General features: G+C 40.7%; 2 protein-coding genes across 4 annotated transcripts; both read right to left on the reverse strand.

The window, feature by feature from the left end:
- Positions 1-1,154: 1,154 nt before the first annotated feature.
- On the reverse strand, positions 1,155-10,076 carry LOC119741749 (ras-related protein Rab-21-like). Its single transcript, XM_038217631.1, has 7 exons — positions 9,743-10,076; positions 5,861-5,920; positions 4,833-4,940; positions 4,370-4,433; positions 3,140-3,194; positions 2,608-2,696; positions 1,155-1,695 (listed from the first exon to the last, which is right to left on the reverse strand). The coding sequence occupies exons 1-7, from the start codon at positions 9,872-9,874 to the stop codon at positions 1,565-1,567; spliced, it is 639 nt and encodes a 212-aa protein (XP_038073559.1). The 5' UTR covers positions 9,875-10,076; the 3' UTR covers positions 1,155-1,564.
- A 912-nt stretch (positions 10,077-10,988) lies between these two features.
- LOC119740921 (histidine triad nucleotide-binding protein 2, mitochondrial-like) lies at positions 10,989-17,988 on the reverse strand. Of its 3 annotated transcripts, none has more exons than XM_038216406.1 (5): positions 17,806-17,988; positions 16,041-16,187; positions 14,734-14,838; positions 13,772-13,844; positions 10,989-12,985 (listed from the first exon to the last, which is right to left on the reverse strand). In XM_038216406.1, exons 1-5 carry the CDS (start codon positions 17,962-17,964, stop codon positions 12,894-12,896), a joined length of 576 nt encoding a protein of 191 aa, XP_038072334.1. In that variant the 5' UTR covers positions 17,965-17,988; the 3' UTR covers positions 10,989-12,893. The 3 variants fall into 3 exon arrangements, with proteins under 3 accessions (XP_038072334.1, XP_038072333.1, XP_038072335.1); XM_038216405.1 differs by having other exon boundaries at positions 17,803-17,981; XM_038216407.1 differs by lacking the exon at positions 17,806-17,988 and adding an exon at positions 16,485-16,508.
- Positions 17,989-18,794: the final 806 nt, after the last annotated feature.

Genomic DNA, 18,794 nt, shown 5'->3' on the forward strand with positions numbered 1-18,794 from the left:
CTTCATATCCCATTCTCAAAAGCCTCGGTTGAAAACAAAATTCAAAGTTCAATTGTCACCCACAAAGTTTCTAAAATATTCTGTGACATGACCGGCAAATTAAGTTCTCTGGATCTTCTGAGACTGTGTAACATTACAAAGTCTTTTCTGCGTTTCTTTAACAGTTTTAGAAGTTTGGTTGTTTCCAGACTTAGAAGAAAAGAAAAGTGATAGTGGACAAATTATTGTGAAAACCAGTACCTCCGGAATGACTCAATTAGATCATTTGTTTCTGATTCCCATGAACAGTGTCAGTCAAGAATGTGCAAGAACTAATATTAGAATCCTTCAGTAACAAACTTCAGATATACTAAAATAGTTTTTAAAAATTAATGCAATAGACATCTAGTTAATTATATGAGATTGTTTGAAGCAACAATAGAGTATCTTAAATACTAGCAATCATGGAATAAATAATTTCCTGTGCTATAAATTGAATTTATTGTACATACAAAAATTTGTGAAGGGCATCGGAAAAGATTTGTTGAGAACGTCAGGGCAAATGAATCAACAACAAAACAAGCTTGAATGCGCTCCTTTTGTTTCAAAGTCTCCTGCCACTAACAATTGTTCCTTCCAGTGCAACAGAAGGCACAGGACTTGAACATCTTACAATGGACCGGTCTGGATCTGGCCATAAGCCCTGCCTTGTGGTTTGTGTCCATATCTCACAGTGCATGTGACCAAGCTATTATGGTCACCTGACCAAACGTTTTGATCTAATTGGTCAATGCACACTGATTGACGGACGGGAAGGGTCCACTATCAGCCGTGGGAATAAATGATCATTTCCATTAACTCTCCTATGCAAACATACATTCTGTGCAAATTTGTCCTTTCACTTTCAGTCAAAATCAATCTGCTTTGAACAGTTTAAAGCTCCCAGCCTACATTAAGCTGGATTGACTGGCTGTGACATGTAATATGTAACTTGATACAGCTATGCTTTGACTGTAGGTGATTGATAAGCCAGCTGTGCCTTGAACTTTCCTGCTTTTTTTTTTTTACTGTTGACTGAATTTGACTTGTCACAGTGCTCGTTTGAAATATGATCCGACTGTTGGTGGCTAGCCTATGTGAAAGGCATGGCAGGGGAAGAGGATTGATTTTTTTTGACTGTCTGTGACTGTTCAGACAGCAGGAGGGTTAATGACCCTTCGGCCTCAATTGACAAAAACTTAAGCTACGTCCGAATTAGATGGCAACGGCTAGGAATTACACATGTATCTATGGATACTGCAGTCACAGCCACTTGCGTGTGACCGCCAGCCATAGGCATGTCATTCAGACATGGCCTTATCTTCAGTCAGGGTCCGTTGCTACCAGCCATCACTGTCCGACGTTAGTCCACCATACCTTATATCATTCACTGGGAGAGTGCATTTGCTATAATTAATATACACAATTAATTTTTTTTATGTTGATAGCATTGTATTTATATACATAAAGGAGACGTGCAAAGACCGCCACTGAATGACAGAATCAGTGAAGTTGGGGAGGGATGAGGGAAGGATGGGTGGACTGTTTATGAACAGCAACCTCCGCCACTCTGCTTCGGCATGTCCTCGTCATCCACAATGGTGACTGTCTTCCTTGAAGCCCTTGCTGATGATGTACCTTTGCCTAGATCATCGGACGGCGTTGTTTCTAGCATTCCTGGAAACAGAACAAGACAAAATCCTTGTGTTCAAGTCAGTGTTGTGTACTTGACATCAAATTGTTGTGGATTCTATGATCAAGTACCCACATCCCTCCCCCAACGGTGAAAATACCGAACATGGCCGTCAATGTAGGATACTCCACTTGCATGCAATGCTACTCATAGGACAACAGTACATAGGAACAAGGAACCAACGATCACTTCAAGACTAGTTCCAAACCCCTCCTTTAGAATTCAAGAATATACTGCATGAAATGGTTTCAACATATTTGGCAAAACCATGTCATTCTCCTTACGTGCACTGATTTTTTGGACAGACAGCACACATGGAACTTCAAAATGTAAGTGCCCTTTATTATTAAACCTCATAACAAGGCTGCACAGCAACCACCTTTCAGGAGTGTGAGTGACCACTGATAAAAATAGCTGAAAACAGCCGAAAAAGGTGTAAAGAAACTGAGTTTTGGAAATCTAATATACTGTTGTACACAGCAAAGAGAGGGGAAAAAGCTGAAATCCAAAACAAAAAAAGCTGAAATCAGCTTTAAAGCCGAGATTTCACACCCCTGTTTAATTGAATCAGTGTTACATACAATGCATACAGTATTCATATCTCTTCATCTTGATGACAAAAGGGACTGTATTCATAGCTTTTACCAGCATGCATATTTCAAGATAACTGTGTCCAGTGCAAAAACTGTCTTAACACAAGTCTGGTACAGAAGTCCTGCAGAGTGCCAAGGATTTTCAGCTGTACTGGTACACATGAAACAACTGTTTTCTGCAGGAAGTTGGGGTTTGCAATCATCTCCCTCATATTCCATTTTTTTTTTTTGGTAAACAACATCCCCTACATTGTATTATGCTTTGTACAAAGTTTCTAGCACAGAGCAACACAGAGCACTTACTTTTACTAAGGTCCAAAAACATCTCCTCAATTCCCTTGTTGAGCTTTGCCGAGGTTAGGTAGTGTTTGGCACCGACTTGGGCCGCATACCTAGAACACAAATAAAAGTGAACTGATAATGACAAACGTCAATTTCCATGAATACAAACACAGCCAGAACTGGCGAATATCTTTTGTCAAATCATATTTTGTATCAAGTGGATTACTGGTCTCATTCATCGTGCACTTAAATGCATGGCTGAGACCGAGGATTTGTGTTCCCTTTAACCAGAATTTTGAACAAGAGTCATCTTCACTCATCAGACAGTATCATTATTGCCGTAATTGACAGGTTTTTAGGTGAATAATGGGCACCATTCAGTCCATTGTCTGTCATTATTTTGCGCCCTGTCATGTTACGCTACGCCCTTTTTGTACATGTTGCTTTTCTATTTTGGAGAGAAAAGTAGCACACCACATCTGAAATAATAAGATAGGCCAACAGGTTTATGTTACAACAGAATTGAACTGCCATGAATAATTCATATACTTACGCTTCTGCTTCTGCAACGGACACATTTCTCTGTTTTTCAAGATCTATCTTGTTGCCTAAAAATAGGAAAAAAATCCCAAGGTATAGAAGTAGGTTCAACAACATAATGTGAATAACTCGTCATGTGCCTGGCAGAAGGGCATGCGTGTACGCCCTCGTGCGCAAAAGCGTTATCAGAAATTCATCGGAAATTAACACAAGTTGTTCCAAAAATTGTGATTCAAATTTGTGACAAATAAAAAAATTTGTACGATTTATGATACCCATGGTAGAACATTGGATTCATAATACGCGTGGGGAACACTGAAGCCTTTCAAAGCAATTTTCTTGAAAAGTGATGTTTGCGTCAGAATGCTCAAATAACTTCTGCCGGGCACCCGATGGACTACTAAAAAAACAAAGGCATGCCTAGTAAAGATGATCCCAGAGTGCAATAAATTCTATTCCACTGATTCAGAATGAAGAAAAATTGTAGATTAAGCCGAATGGTAATGTGTTGGAAATGAATAATGCACTTTTTCAGGTCACATGAGGACCGGACTTATTGCCTACAAGTGCACCATGAAAGTACATGAAACAAGCGGCACCAGACTAATGTGCATGTGGTGCAGATGTTACCTGACAATGAATAGGCAAGCCATGAAAAGCTGCTCTCATACCAGTGTAAGTCACAGTGACAGTCAGTCAGTGAGATTAGGCCATCAGCCTCGGTCCAAAATTTTGGCCACCGGTATCAAATGAGAGGATTAATCGTCATAGCGATTTTTGGCAAGGTATACACATTGGGAGTTGGAAAATATGTGATAGCATTGCAACAGTGGCAGCTTTTTGGGTGTTATCACCTTTTTTTCAAAATGTCCATCAAAATGCTTGTTACCACTCTAGGGGCGGCATACCTTGCGCATGCTCATTATAATCATTTATGCCCTGTTTTGATACTGACCAAACCCCCGGGCTGATGGCCTAGATAGGTAGCTAGTCTAATTCACAAGTGATATTCAGTCAGTCAGTAAAGTGCAAAGAGGAAACTAGGCTAAGCCCTCTAGGACAAGCAAAAATATACAAGCAAAAATATACATCATTTCATCATTGATCAGAGATATTTCGTAATAGAAATGAGTTTTTTAACAGCACTCTATTATAGGTGCCACTGAATCAGAATGCAAACAAAACGGTGACATTTTCCCCAGAGTTTTGACAATAAATGGAGCACGTTCATTCTAATACTCACCTGCTATACAAAGACAGATTTCATTGCCCAGCATTTTCCTCAGCTCCTTCACCCAGTTTTTCACCTGTTGGCAAAATACGTCAGTCAAATAGTCAATCTAAGTCCACCTTACAGACTTGTGGGCGAAAACTGTAGAGATGTAATTTCCAATGTAGTCAATAACCAAGTTCCCTTCCCCCCATCTTAGCAGGACACCTTCCTAGTATGTAATATGATTCATAAAGTGTTGAAATAGCACATGCAAACCACAAGGGAAGACGCTCTTGTTTATAGACTGGTTCTTGCTCGATACTTTCAAAATCAAGAATATCATGCGGATGTGTCTGAGAACCAGACTATCACTTTGCTTAAATGTTCTTTGATGGAATCCCATCTTGATTCTTATTCTGTTTGAGATTATTTGTATTTCCTGGTAGATTAATTGGTCGTCATAATCCCCATTAACTTAGCAGCTTGTGGTTACCTTTGCAAATGAGTCTTCATCTGTGATATCATAGACTAATACTGCCCCATTGCTGTCTCTGTAGTAGATGGGTCCTAGTGCATGAAACCTCTCCTGACCTGCTGTGTCCTGTCATTGTAAAACAGACAAAAAGTCAGTTCAATAATATGTTTGCAATGCCATAAACACAATTTGTTATATTGTGTGCTTGGATACTGTGATTTCATTGGTCAAGAACGGCTACGTGTCCAGTCTGTAAAAATGCATACAGTTAATCTCATATAAAATGCGTGCTTTGCGCACACGCATGTAGAACCTGCACGCGCACTCACGACTGAGATGAGAACTCTGCAATGCGCAACCGCTCATCAGCTCAGTCTCATGTCTGGCAGAAAAGCCTGCAGTTATCAATGATTACACTGCACTGATTTAACCCTAACTCCCTAGGCATTTTTGCTACGATGTAACCTCAATCCTGCAAAATCCTCCAACTGAATCCATGTAAAAATAGCATACAGCCTCAATCCTGCAAAATGCTCCTTTATTTCTTGAATGTGGTCCTTGGAGGGTGACCACTGCCTCAATCCTGCAAAACCCTCAAGCAATCACTGTCAATACGTTGAAGCAGAGCCAGTGTCATCCTGGAACAGTGCGGAGGATTTCAAGTATAATCTAGGCCTAAATTTATGTAAGGCTGAGCAAAAACAACACAAGGTCCGGCCCAAGGCCTTGAAACAGTGCATCCTCCAAAATCAGCCACACATTTTTGCCATATGGCCCCAATCCTGCAAAATTCTCCATTTTGCAAAGAGGATTTTGGAAGGTTAGGGTTGAAGTATGCAGGCGAATACCCAAATGGTTCGTTACATGTGGGCACACAAGCAAACAATAACCGAAAAAGTTGCAGACAATAAACAGCGTGTATAACAAAATATGAAATGTATTGAATATGAGCTAGATTTTAAAACATTGAGCTTTTCAATATAAGGGCCAGATTTGATCAATTTACCATTTTTTTACGCAAGTGGATACCCTATCAATGTACTCACCCATATTGCCAAATTGACTCTTTTGCCTCCAATGTTCAACCGCTTGTTGAGGAAAGATGCCTAAATACGAGAAAGACGGAATAAGAGAAAATTATTAAATTGCATGCATCCTGTTATTAGTAAATATACAAAGCAACCCCAAAACATCAATGTGTGTGTTTGTAAACGTTTATAAAATGGCACTGAACATAGCTACAATGTACATGTACTCTTGTGAACTTTGAATTTAGAGTTGTACATTGTGCACATTGCTGATATTTTCAAGCATAATTCCGACCATGATGTGCATTATTATTTTGTACATAACTCTGCATTCTTTTAACTTTTTGGTACTAAAATTTCTGAGGGTATTACATACAGTGTATATGTATACATATTTACAGTATAACATTAGCAGTGTATGCATTTACATGAATTCAATTATGTACATAATGAAAGATGTAGTTGCATGTATGTTACGGGGACCCCCCATGGAGGCCACACTTGCCAGTGAATTGCCACAAACTCAAAATAATTCAAACACGAGACAAGGAAGTTGGTCTAAGGACAATATAAACTGTATAATTAATTCTCTGGGCAGTCACAAATTTGATATCACAAGCCCCAAATAAATTTAGCCACACAAATATAGTTGCATTGTTCAACAAATGTAAGGGTTGCAACATTTTTTCCATGGCCGAGTATTTCCAGCTTTCCTGGCGAATCTCGGCCATGTCATGAGCCTAGAAAGCTGGAAATTTCAAGCTACCACTACCAGATTCATTGCAATGACTGACCGTCCTTCATTGAGATGATATAGGGTAAGAGCTGGTATTTTCGACAGGATGAGAATTCGACCGCCCGCTACTAATTGCTAAATAAAATGCGCCCGAGGTATCATGTTAACATAAAATTTACGCATGATGTTTACTTCCTGCCCTTGATTGTCCATTGTTCAGAAGTCAGAACAGCTCCGTGAAATCTTTGTAATTCAGTCCAAAATTGAACTTGCGTAAGCCGTTGCGCGGTGCGGCGGCCATGTTATTGGGTCACGTAAGAACACGGGTATCATTGGTGGCGCTCTTTGAGACTTTACAGGGGTGATGACGTCAAATCAAGCCAACCTGTCAATCATTATTGGTTAGGTCATCAGGTCGATGCATGATTGGCTGACAACATTTAGTGGGCAGGGCTGATGTAGGGGTGATCAAATTATGACCAACAGAGGGCGCTGCTGCGGCTGTTTTCGATCACCTTGCTTATTGTATTGGCTTGGCACGTTGGGGCGCGGGCCGTGGGGGCGTACACGCGCGGTTAATTGGATCAGGCCTTGAGATTCACTTTGAGATTTTAACTTAAGGGTTGATTTGTGCAATTTAGGGGTTTAGTTCTTATTTTTCCCAGGAAATATTAATTTTTATGATGTAATTTAGGCACAACTATAGAATACAGGGCCATTCCACTCTACATCCGCGCCTCCGTATGGCTGCGTGGAGCCGTGGTCAACCTATCTCCGAGAATTGCTCCCTCTACCAGCGTGCGACTCCGTGACTCCAAGGCTCCCCGCCTCCACGGCTCCTTGGATCGAGGCCGGCGATGTGAGGATAGGAGTAATGCCGTCAGAGAGACAGTGTCAGGAATTGATTATCTAGGTCCAAGTAAAAAAGAGGCGCGGAGCCGTGGAGTCACGGAGTTGCGCACCGGTAGAGGGCTCAATCCTCAGCCGTAGGATATCCATATGAATGATCCTAAGACTACATTTTTTTGAGAACGAAGCATCCATATCCATATTAATTTCCTCGCAAAGGAAGGGAGGGCGCACTTGTGACGTGGCACTGGAGCCGCGGAGGCGCCAAGTCGTGCACAGGTAGAGGGCGCAATTCTCGGCGGTAGGATATCCATATGAATGATCCTAAGAGTAGACTACATTTTTTTGAGAACGAAGCATCCATATCCATATTAATTTCCTCGCTAAGGAAGGGAGGGCGCACGCGCGCTTGTGACGTGGCACTGGAGCCGTGGAGGTGCGGAGTCGTGGAGTCGCGCACAGGTAGAGGGCGCAATTCTCGGAGGTAGGTCCACTGCGGCTCCACGCAGCCTAGCCCCACTAGTGTGGCCGTCGGTATGCTGTGCTGAACCTAAGGCCACACACCGTGGTCCGCGCACTACTGAGGACGTTTTCATAAAATTTGCAGGGAATTTCTTACATATGGTTGTATTCTACGATGTCCCATCTATCACTTCTGGGATGCTTAGGTGTAATGATGTTCAATTTTCCGAGATATTCGTGAATCTTTCTGGAGCCCATATGCACTCGTGAAACGTCCGGTGATGGCAGCCATTTTGAATGTGACAAGAGATGACCTCAAGCTGTGACGTCGCGTTTATGCAAATTGCTTGTCGAGCGAGGGCGCGAGTTGCAAATGCGACGGCTGTTTCCTGTACCATGCATTTATCGTCTGGGGGCCACGTGCACTGATCTCTATTCAGGATCTACGGCACAGGAAACAGCCGTCGCATTTGCAACTCGCGCCCTCGCTCGACAAGCAATTTGCATAAACGCGACGTCACAGCTTGAGGTCATCTCTTGTCACATTCAAAATGGCTGCCATCACCGGACGTTTCACGAGTGCATATGGGCTCCAGAAAGATTCACGAATATCTCGGAAAATTGAACATCATTACACCTAAGCATCCCAGAAGTGATAGATGGGACATCGTAGAATATCAACCAATGATAAAACTCAGGGCTGGGTAACTCCAGCTAAGTTGTGCCGTAATTTATTGTAAAGAAATGTAAAAAAGTGGTGGGGAAAAACCTTTCTGTTAAAAACAAAACGATTAACACGCCCTAGGCATTGGCCCGCTCAAAAACAGCTACATGCTGGTCAAATTCTCCCACACAGTGACCGCTCGTTCAAAAGGTCAAAGGTCATACTTCGTGACCATCAACCCTGACCAGGTAAGTCATGCATTAGACCCGTGAACGTGGCGTTGTATACAACGCCACGTTCTTGTGTCATTTCGAACCTGGCGAAATCGATCCGACATACATAATTCCGTATGGGTGTTGAGTACTCACCTAGAAATCTAAATTTGCCCGTCCGATTGTTTAGGCTGTGTAATTTCGACGAAATTTGCCCATCAGTAAAGACCCATACGAACGTGTAGAAATTAGATTTTAACCTGACCCTGACAAATAACCCCGGACGCGTCTAAGTCGCTTGGACAGATTGACGGCTGTTTCATGTCGCAACCCCGAAAAAAAACCCCGGCAGACGATTGGCTGCTCGGCTCATCTCGTGTACAGTACGTGTGCGCACACACACGCGGGCGCACGTGCGACCGCGTGCGGTGCGGTGAGAGAGGAAAGGACTTGAAACTTGTCTAAAACGATGTCTGTTTTAGCTGCGACAGTAAACAGCCGTCGAATCATACGAAAATAAAACGCAATGCGCATGCGTCAGATGGGAGAAAATGGCAGCTAGCAGTAGCCATGGAGTAGCGGACGGACTTCATGAACCGGGGCCAGAATTTTCCTCAATTTTCGTCAAATGCAAGTTTTGACGTACAAATAGAATTCAAGACAGCTTCATATGTGAGTACTTATTACATGGGCAAAATAACGTCCAGTGTGTGTAACGGAGAGTCAGAGGGACACGTTCGCCAGGTTCGAAAATACACAACAGCGTGGCGTAGTTTACAAGCCACGTTCACGGGTCTAGTCATGCATAAGTTCTGAAATAAAGATACAAAATGGACCAAGTTTCCTTTACTCCCCCTTTAGTTACCATGCTTACTATGACATGTATGATGAAAACAAGTGGCGTCAGAATGCAACATTCTTTCCCTAGACTAGAGGAAAACAGCCTTAGTTTAGTCACAGCAAAAAAAGCAAATTACCTGTAACGTTGAAAGATGTTTGTCGTTGAATTTGTTTTCGACGTATCGTAGCACAAGTGACGTTTTTCCCACACACCCCTCGCCGAGTAAGACGACTTTAAAATTCTTGCCTCCTCCACCCCCTGTCGCCATTTTTCAGGGGAAATACTTGTCCTCACACCTTTCAGATACTCCCAATAATATTTAAATATTAATTTTTTTCGACAAAAACCAGAAATAGGAGTACTTTGAGCAGATTATTCTTGAGGTTTTGGCTTACTGCGTTCTGGATCTCGCTAGTTTTTGCATGTTGTGCATAGTTCGGCCACAAGATGGCGGCCTCCCTTGTCTAAAGTGACGTCACTGGTCACATGAACCTGTTTCATTCACGCAGCAAGGTAAAACATGCCAAAATATTGGGGGTTTACCGTGGTGTTTAAACAAAACGATGACGGGGGGGGGGGGGGGGGGGGGGGGGCGGCCGATATGTACTCATTTATGTCTTTAATTTTCATGATTTTGAGAGATTTCTTTATGGGAGGGGTAACAGAGTACCGGTAGAGGGCGCTACACTTGTTTGCAGAGGAAGTAATCAAACCAGTCACAAAGTTTATCTCGGACTTTTCTTTATCAGGTTTTTTTTGGTTACACAGCATATTTTCATATTTTAAAACTCAATTGTCGCTTTATAATAGAAGTGACATAATCTTACCATAATTTTCTCCCTCTCTTAGGTATTTTTTTAAAGGGAATATACAACATTTGCAAACATCGAAAAATAAAACTACCAAGTTTTTACGAAATACCTTACTAGGATGTTGGTCAATGACAGTCTAAAGCATCCTGTAAAATTATGGCACCTGGTGTGAAGTCATTTTCAAGAAAATGGTATTTTTGTATACATTTCCAACGGTGGTCGGCCGACCACCGTTGGAAAAACCTAACTATTTTTGAACTACTGCTCCAACTTTACACTTTTTTTCAGTCCAAATTTTGTTTGCTATTGGTTATGTTCATGAACGGGTGCAGGCCAGCTAGGCTGGTTCCCTTACCTTACAATTTTCCGGCATCTATAAATTGATCCATTTTATCTTTAGTGGAGTCAAGGAACCAGACTACTTGAACATTTTTGTTTTTCTTGGTTTTTCCAGCATTTTCGAACACAAAACTTCAAACATGTCAGTGTAACAATATTTGATCTATTATACTAACCCCTCGAATAGTTCATTTCTGAAAATTACAACAAAAGGCAATGATGTACATTCCCTTTAAGTCTCCACAATAATAAATTCTATCTGCACAAATTCGATATTTTTTAACTTTTCAGCAAGTTTCAAGCAACTGAAGTTGAAAATTTGCCAATCTCTACTGAACATCAACATGTTTATACTGCAGTAACATTTTTAGCATAATGCTTCATTTTTCATACTGACAAGTTATTTCCCCAGATATGCAACTTGGTTGCTACGAAAAAAAAGGGTTCACAACTGCACAAGTATTAGAGTTCCATTTACAATTGCAACAAAAAGGAGTGAAAAGAGCAGGAAACAACCTAACCAAAGAAAACTGTTCATGCACGCTTGATACATCTTGTCTGTAATTCACATACACCGACAACCCACACTCTGATAATTAATTTCACTTTTCTTTTCTAAGCATCAATAAGCAGGTACACATGCATTATTATAAAGTACAGCTAGTGTTGTTATAATTCATGCACTTTCCATGACTCTCATGTGACTCAATTCACAACTGACAACTTGGACTGAGGCTGTGTCCAAATTACGTACTTGGCTACGGCTTGAAATTACACACGAGTCTATGGGAAGTGGCTGCAGCCGCAGCCATAGACGTGTGTGTAATTTCAAGCCGTAGCCAAGTAATTTGGACACAGACTGCTTCCAAATGACTTGGCTACGGCTAGCTGTAACACACAAGTCGATGGGATGTTGCTTCAGCCGCAGCCATAGACATGTGTGTAATTTCAAGCCATAGCCAAGTAATTTGAACACAGACTGCCTCCAAATGACCTGGCTACGGCTAGCAGTAACACACAAGTCGATGGGATGTTGCTTCAGCCGCAGCCATAGACGTGTGTGTAATTTCAAGCCATAGCCAAGTAATTTGAACACAGACTGCCTCCAAATGACCTGGCTACGGCTAGCTGTAACACACAAATCTATGGGATGTGGCTGCAGCCACAGCCATAGACATGTGTGTAATTTCAAGCCGTAGCCAAGTAATTTGAACACAGACTGCCTCCAAAATGACCTGGCTATGGCTAGCTGTAACACATGAGCCTATGGGAAGTGGCTACAGCCGCAGCCATAGGCACAAATGTAACTGCAAGCGATAGCCAAGTTATTTACTATCATGGCTTGGAATCGGACAGACTCCTCACTCACCATGCTCACTACAGCAGTGTGTCAACTTTCACTGAATTAAGGAACAATTCCTGCACTCTGATATTTTAAATGCGAGTTGTTTAAGCTGACCTCAATGTACATTTGCTGTACTAGTTACTACATGTACAAGCATAATTATTTGTTTTGTGGCAAGGATGGTGAAATAAAAATCTGCAAGGCTCTGAAAAAAAAACCCCAACTTAAAATTGCCCAAAAGACTTTTTTTCTGAGTCAAATCAAAAATGAACAACTTGTTGGTTACATCTTTTGGAAAATGACCTTCTGATTTGGGAAAACATTGCCACGATAGAGGAATTATTTACAAACAAATTGAAACAATATTCTCAACATTAATATCACATGATTTCTGTGTAAACAGCTCTTAGGGGTACATCATTATTCATAACAAAACTAAAGACTTGATATGCAACGGAGATCAAAGGTGGGCACAATCTGTATAGAACATTGCTATACGGGCTTTATGCTCCGTGCTGTAATTTCAACAACTGTCAGACGTTATAATCTCCGTTTGTTAAGCCAAAATCTCATTTTGACCCATACTTTATGGTTTAGTACCGCGTTCGTCAATTAAATCACAAAATTCCAGTTTTATACAAAATCCACGACAACCAATCACATATGGATTAACAACCCAAAATCACATCCTGCAAAATAAGTTGTTCTCCTACGACTTCAGTGGTCATGCATTCTCAAGGAGCCCTCTATTATCAGTGTGTGGCCAATCATGATAGCCTGGTTGCCACACGTTAGCCTGGTGGCCAGCGCATCTGTCGACCTCCGATGACATGGACATGGAGATGGTAGATAGACTGGGAACCATGGCGACCGTCATTCAAAACTGGAAGACGAGAGACAGAGAGTTTTGTAAGCATGCGAATAAAACTTGGAATCCTCACATTTAGAATGCCCCGCTAACAACACGACCCTTCAAACAATTCACACAAGCTTTAGGTTTTGTAGAACTTGGGAGGGTTAAGGTTAGTACAGGGTATCTTGTGTACTCAATGTAGCTTGAAAGTTAGAGAAGAAAGACTGTGTCATTGGGCTCCTACGGGTGATCTGGCAAGGTCCCTAGCAAAATGCCAAAAGGGGAGTTAGAGTTGGAAAACTTAAATACTTGACAGGGTCTTATGCCTTTATAGAATACTTTAGGTTTTATCATTTTTTTTTGGAAAGGGGGAAGATTGAGGCGAGTTTGGTTGGCCATAATGTTAATAATAATAATAATAATAGCAGGCATTTATATAGCGCTTTTACGCCGCAACGGGGCATCAAAGCACTTTACAATTATTATTTTCCCTGTTTCAACGGGCAAACACTCCTGAAACCTTCTCCCTTCCCTGAGAAGTATACAGCTCGATGCAGCCTGTTAGGCGTAAGGAAGCTAAATCAACCACAATAACCATCTCTGCCCTCACAGGTACCCATTTACTCCTGGGATGAGAGGAGCAATGAGTGACAAAGTGCCTTGCCCAAGGGCACACGCACCATGACCCCAGGCTGGACTCAAACCTACAACCTGCAGGATTACCCGCAGACAGCAAATCCGATGCCCTTAACCACCAGGCCACAGCACTCCACATGTTAAAACAAAGAAAAGGGGGAAAAGGCTGTCTGTACTTACCAATCCTAAAACCATCTTTTAGTTCTTCAAGTGCTGCTACTTTACGTGCAACAGTCATAAGATGGCCAAGAAGCTATGAAAAGCAAAACACCGTCAGGGTTAATAAATGATGAAATTTGGCTTAATCCCGTGAAAAACCAAACCCAAGGACATCTACCAGGAAGAAACTTTAACACACTAGTAAATGGCATGACTCAGTCCATATCTCCCTACTGGGAAATAACCAAAACATAGGAAATTTCAAGCTTTTCAAGACTTTTGATTGAGATCTTCTGATGCTTCTTTGCTTGTTGTCCCTCACACTCACAAATCTTGGGGTGATCGATCATTTGCTTACGCAGGTCCTCATCTTTGGAACAAACTACCCCTCGCCATTCGCAATATCTCATCGCTTTCTGAATTTAAAGTGGCCCTGAAGACCTATTTGTTTCAGATCACTCAGAATATTCTTGTTTAGTTAAATTTAATTGTTTTGTTATTTCTGATTTGACTTGATTTTTGTATTGCGCCATGAGGGTCATTTATGGCGGATACCGGCGCGTTATAAATTGCCGTTATTATTATATTATTATTATATTTCAGTATTTTTCAATTTGTGACGGCATAAGTGCGAAGTGAAAAAAAACCCGAGAATATCAGCAGATCCTATGAAAAGTTACATGCCTGCTTTCAAAAAGTCAACACGCAAGTACAGGACAGTTTTTAACATCAAAGTCAACATTTTTCTTTGTGAAACTTGTTTGTTTGGGTACTTTACTTTGATTTCCCCCTATTTTTTTCATTCCCTCAAAATATAGGGTAGTACTACGGTAACAAATATTTTTCAGAAAATGCCAATTATTGTAAGAAATGCCATCAAAATGCTATTCTCTATGAACTATTTTGGACGAGCAGTTAGTTACCTTTTTAAGGAAACAAAAAAAATTTCTGTGACAAAATGCAGATTAATAGAAAATACTCACAGGCGCATCGGCATCGCTGGATTCACTCAGGCAAGGAATCGGCTTGCGTGGGATGACAATTATGTGAACCGGTGCAACTGGATTAACATCTCGGAAGGCCATACACTGTTGGATAAAACAATTTAATAAATTTACTGTTGGATCTAACAATATTTGTGTAAACTGAAACCCAGACAGAAGTCACGTGAAGATTTCAACACATGTTTTATTCAGATGTCATTTGAACAGTCACAAACAACTGGTCAAAAACTCAATCCAATTTCCCTGCTATACCATTACACGCAGACTAGTCACATCAGAAAGGGTGAGCATTGTGACTGGCCAAATTCCACCAACCCTCAGCAGCCAGCCATAGCACTAACAGATCAATCAATTTACAGTCCATTCAAAACCGTAGCCAAAGCAGTTAGAAATGAACAATCCCTTGATTGATTTTGGCTGCTTGGACACTTTTGGACCTATATCTTAGCTGGACAAGGGATTTGTAAGGCCCCCCCCAAAAAAAGAGTTCTGCTTCCGGTTACCCTACCTACCCTATTTTGACAGCCCCTACCCTAATTTTTTTGGGAAAATGAGGAAAAAAACCTGAAAACCAAAAACTTACTACCTTTTACCCTTTGATACATGCAGACACCTCCATATGATCATACACACAAAAACATTGCCCCCCCAAAAAAAAATCCATACCTACCTAATTACCCTATTTTCAAATACCATGTAATAGGAAGCAGAACTATTTTCTTTTTTGGCCTAATTCATCAATATCTTTGTAGGCCTATAACAGAAGGCCTTCCATTTTTGATTTTGGTTGATGTTAGAATGATCAAACTTTATGTTTCAGCACTGCTGGATTCTGTTGGATTTTGAAAATCTCAAAGACAAAGTCTCAACGAGGTTAGTGATACCTCTCCTGTCAACCCAAATCTGGCAAAATCCAACACCTAGTTTTGCACTTCTTTGATAGATTAAGTACTGTTGAAGCCTAGTGGCACAAAGGGCATGATGTTCACTTTGCCCATGAATGTTCTGTTAGTGTTAGCTCTATTAGCAAAATGACTAGAGAGTGATTAGGGTTTATGAATAATCTTAACCCTCTGAATCTTTCAAATCTACTTGGGAGTTTTGAGGATTTTGAAGGATGCAGGAAGGTAAAAGCCCAGGCACTACTATTCATTTAGATGGAATTTGTCTCTCTTGAAAATTTCAATTTCAAATAATATATAGCCTTGGGATTCTGCACAATTTTGAAGGAGTCAGGAAGATTCCATGTAGAGAAATGAGTTATATCCTAAGTGTTCTTTACCAACCTGTTCATCTTCATAGATTGTATCTGCCTTGATTTCTCTATCGATGATCTTTTGGAAGACGTTGGGCTTGTCCCGACTTCGCCGAGAGGCCTCTGCGGCAAGTTTCTCCTCCGAAGATGATCCGTCGGAGGTCAAAGGTCGAGATTGCTATGCATAGAAAAAAATACAGTGAATCACTTGCTTTTCGTAAGTACATGAAAACAAACCTAAATGCTCAAGCTGGGATTTCAGTTCTTAACTCTTTTCCCCATGGGATTTCTAAGGCATTTTTTTATGAGGGTTTTCCTACAACAAATGAAATATAACTATCTCCACTTCGAGTATGATTATTTTGTGTAAACACAAGTCCAAAACTGCTACTTAAACATACATGTAGATCTACAAAAGTAAAACATGTTATTTAAATTTCAACTCTTTGAGATTATGTGATCCATATCAATTTACCTCAGTCATATTCTTTTGTAACAAAGATGAAAATATTTCCCCGGCCAGGCTGAGCCTCACATTCGTTTGATGCTTTCAACGTTTTGCAAATGACGAGCGGTTAAGGTTATGCAGTTCATAAAAGGAAAATATTGCGACAGGCTACTGCATTCTATACCAAAGGTGAAAGTAAAGTTTAATTACATATAGTCTTATGATAATTAAATGGTGATCGTGTAGTGTAGCTAGTGTAGGGCCCCTCTTATAATGTTGATCAAATTTGTTTATCATTAAAAAATGACCTTTTCAATCATGTTAATCTAAAGAGCAGTCTTCTCTTCGATTCAGCGCGGTATTTCATGTTCATGGCACATTGCGGTGATCACCATCTTTATTTTTGTGTTGCGTTTTGTCATCATCATCATCATCATAATTTTTAGGCAGTGGATATTTTGCCGGAGATGGCAAACCTTCAGTAAACGTTAGTTTGCCGAATATGCACTGAACATGCGCAGTTACTGGTTTTTTGTACTTAAACATTTTCTGGTGACAAATTTTAGTCTGGCTCCATGCCAATATTATCGTTGTAACTTTGTATTTACAAGATGGGAATCAGACCATTTTATAATTTCGGACTTTATTTCCCTTTAAAAAAAAATCCTCCAGAGCCACAAATCTGAAAAAGAAAAAGTAGTACTCTGCAATAAAATGTTTGAGACATATTAAAATAATAAAAGAAGAATATTCTTATTTATTTGGGGATGGGAAAAAAAACATAGAAATGTGGCAGGGATCAGAAGTCGAACTCGGGACATCCCACTCACTAGAGCCATTGCTTAACCACTGCACCGATTGTGCTACACAATTTTGGTGGGAATAATACATGTTATAATTCAGCCCTATCTTAAAGAGTACAGCGCCCTCTGTTGATATGGATTGCCGCCGGCAAACCTTTAGTAAACGTTAGTTTGCCGGCGTTACCTCCGGCAAAATATCCACTATCTAATTTTTAATTTTAATTTTTACCCCCCAAATTTTCCTCCAAAAGTCAAAACCCTGCCCTAGGCTTTATCAACATGATCAATGTCATACCTGTTTGTTCTGAATGTCATCAACTAGTTTGGTAAATAAATAAATTAAAAGTGGATATTTTTCTCTTATAACTATAAGTAAGTTATAGGGAAGGGGGCCATACACTCGCCATTAATAGCACACACCTACGCCACGCCCCCTTTTTCAGTGTTTTCATTTTGATAGCCGTCTCCATTGCTGGCCATTGATTGAAAATTAAACTCACACAGATGCACAATATTTTTAATTCAATATCTGAAATACTTACAACAAGCACTGGCCCACTTGTTCTACTAACAGCTGCTAATCGCTCTGCACATAATGCCGTCCGAAAGCCTGGAAATTGACCCTGCTTCCAAGACCAAGTTGCAAGTCTTCGGAGCGCCATGATAACTGCGCGCGGTACCCAGACCACACGCGGCAAGGACATGCAACTAGAAATATTTGTGTGGGGTCACTGACTAAACAAAAGGACATACGCGCGTGCGGGAAGTCACGTACTCACTGCGCCGGCCCTGCCTAGGGCCCAGTGGGTGTGGATTTATGGCGGGGAATTGGGTGGGTGGGTTCTGGATTATGAATCGTACATTTACATTTAATCGTACGGTTTATGGAGAGAAAATACAAGTAAAAAAAAAAATTTCCCCCTACCCTGGGCTGCCTCAAACCAGACGTGGGGATTGCCACTTTTGAAGCGATTTTAAAATCAGCCCTGGGTTTTAAAATCCCCACCCCTGGGGCAAAATTTTAAGCTTGCTGATCAGCCGATCCTCAAGCCATCAAGCAGACCAGCCAGACGGACTGCCAGCAAGCAATGACAATCGAGCCGGCCTGTAAACCAGTCTATCACTACATATAAAGTACCAACTGTAATGACCAACTATAACCAAACCAACCACTCACGTTACCAGCAAACCCTAACCAGTCTCAGAAACGAACAAAACAAACTAAAACTGACAAAGAGCTGCCAACAGTTTACTGTACAAATAAAGTTACCTCATTTATTGAATTATATAAAGAAATTGATAAATATATCAGCCTGTATTAGGCCAAAAACTCTTTATATTTGTAAAAGCTTTTTAAACACACCGTGTAATATAAACAATAACTTGAAAACACCATAGAGATAGTTAAAACGTGACTTGATAATTTCTTCCATGATCCTATATCCTTTGAAATGCATAAATATGAACCTCCTTGGTTCATTTCCTGTCATACAAACAAACATTTCCAAAGTAAATTTAAAGACACTCTGCTGCT

This window comes from Patiria miniata, unplaced genomic scaffold (assembly GCF_015706575.1).
Source record: "Patiria miniata isolate m_02_andy unplaced genomic scaffold, ASM1570657v1 HiC_scaffold_5, whole genome shotgun sequence".
Classification (NCBI taxonomy): Eukaryota; Metazoa; Echinodermata; class Asteroidea; order Valvatida; family Asterinidae; genus Patiria; species Patiria miniata.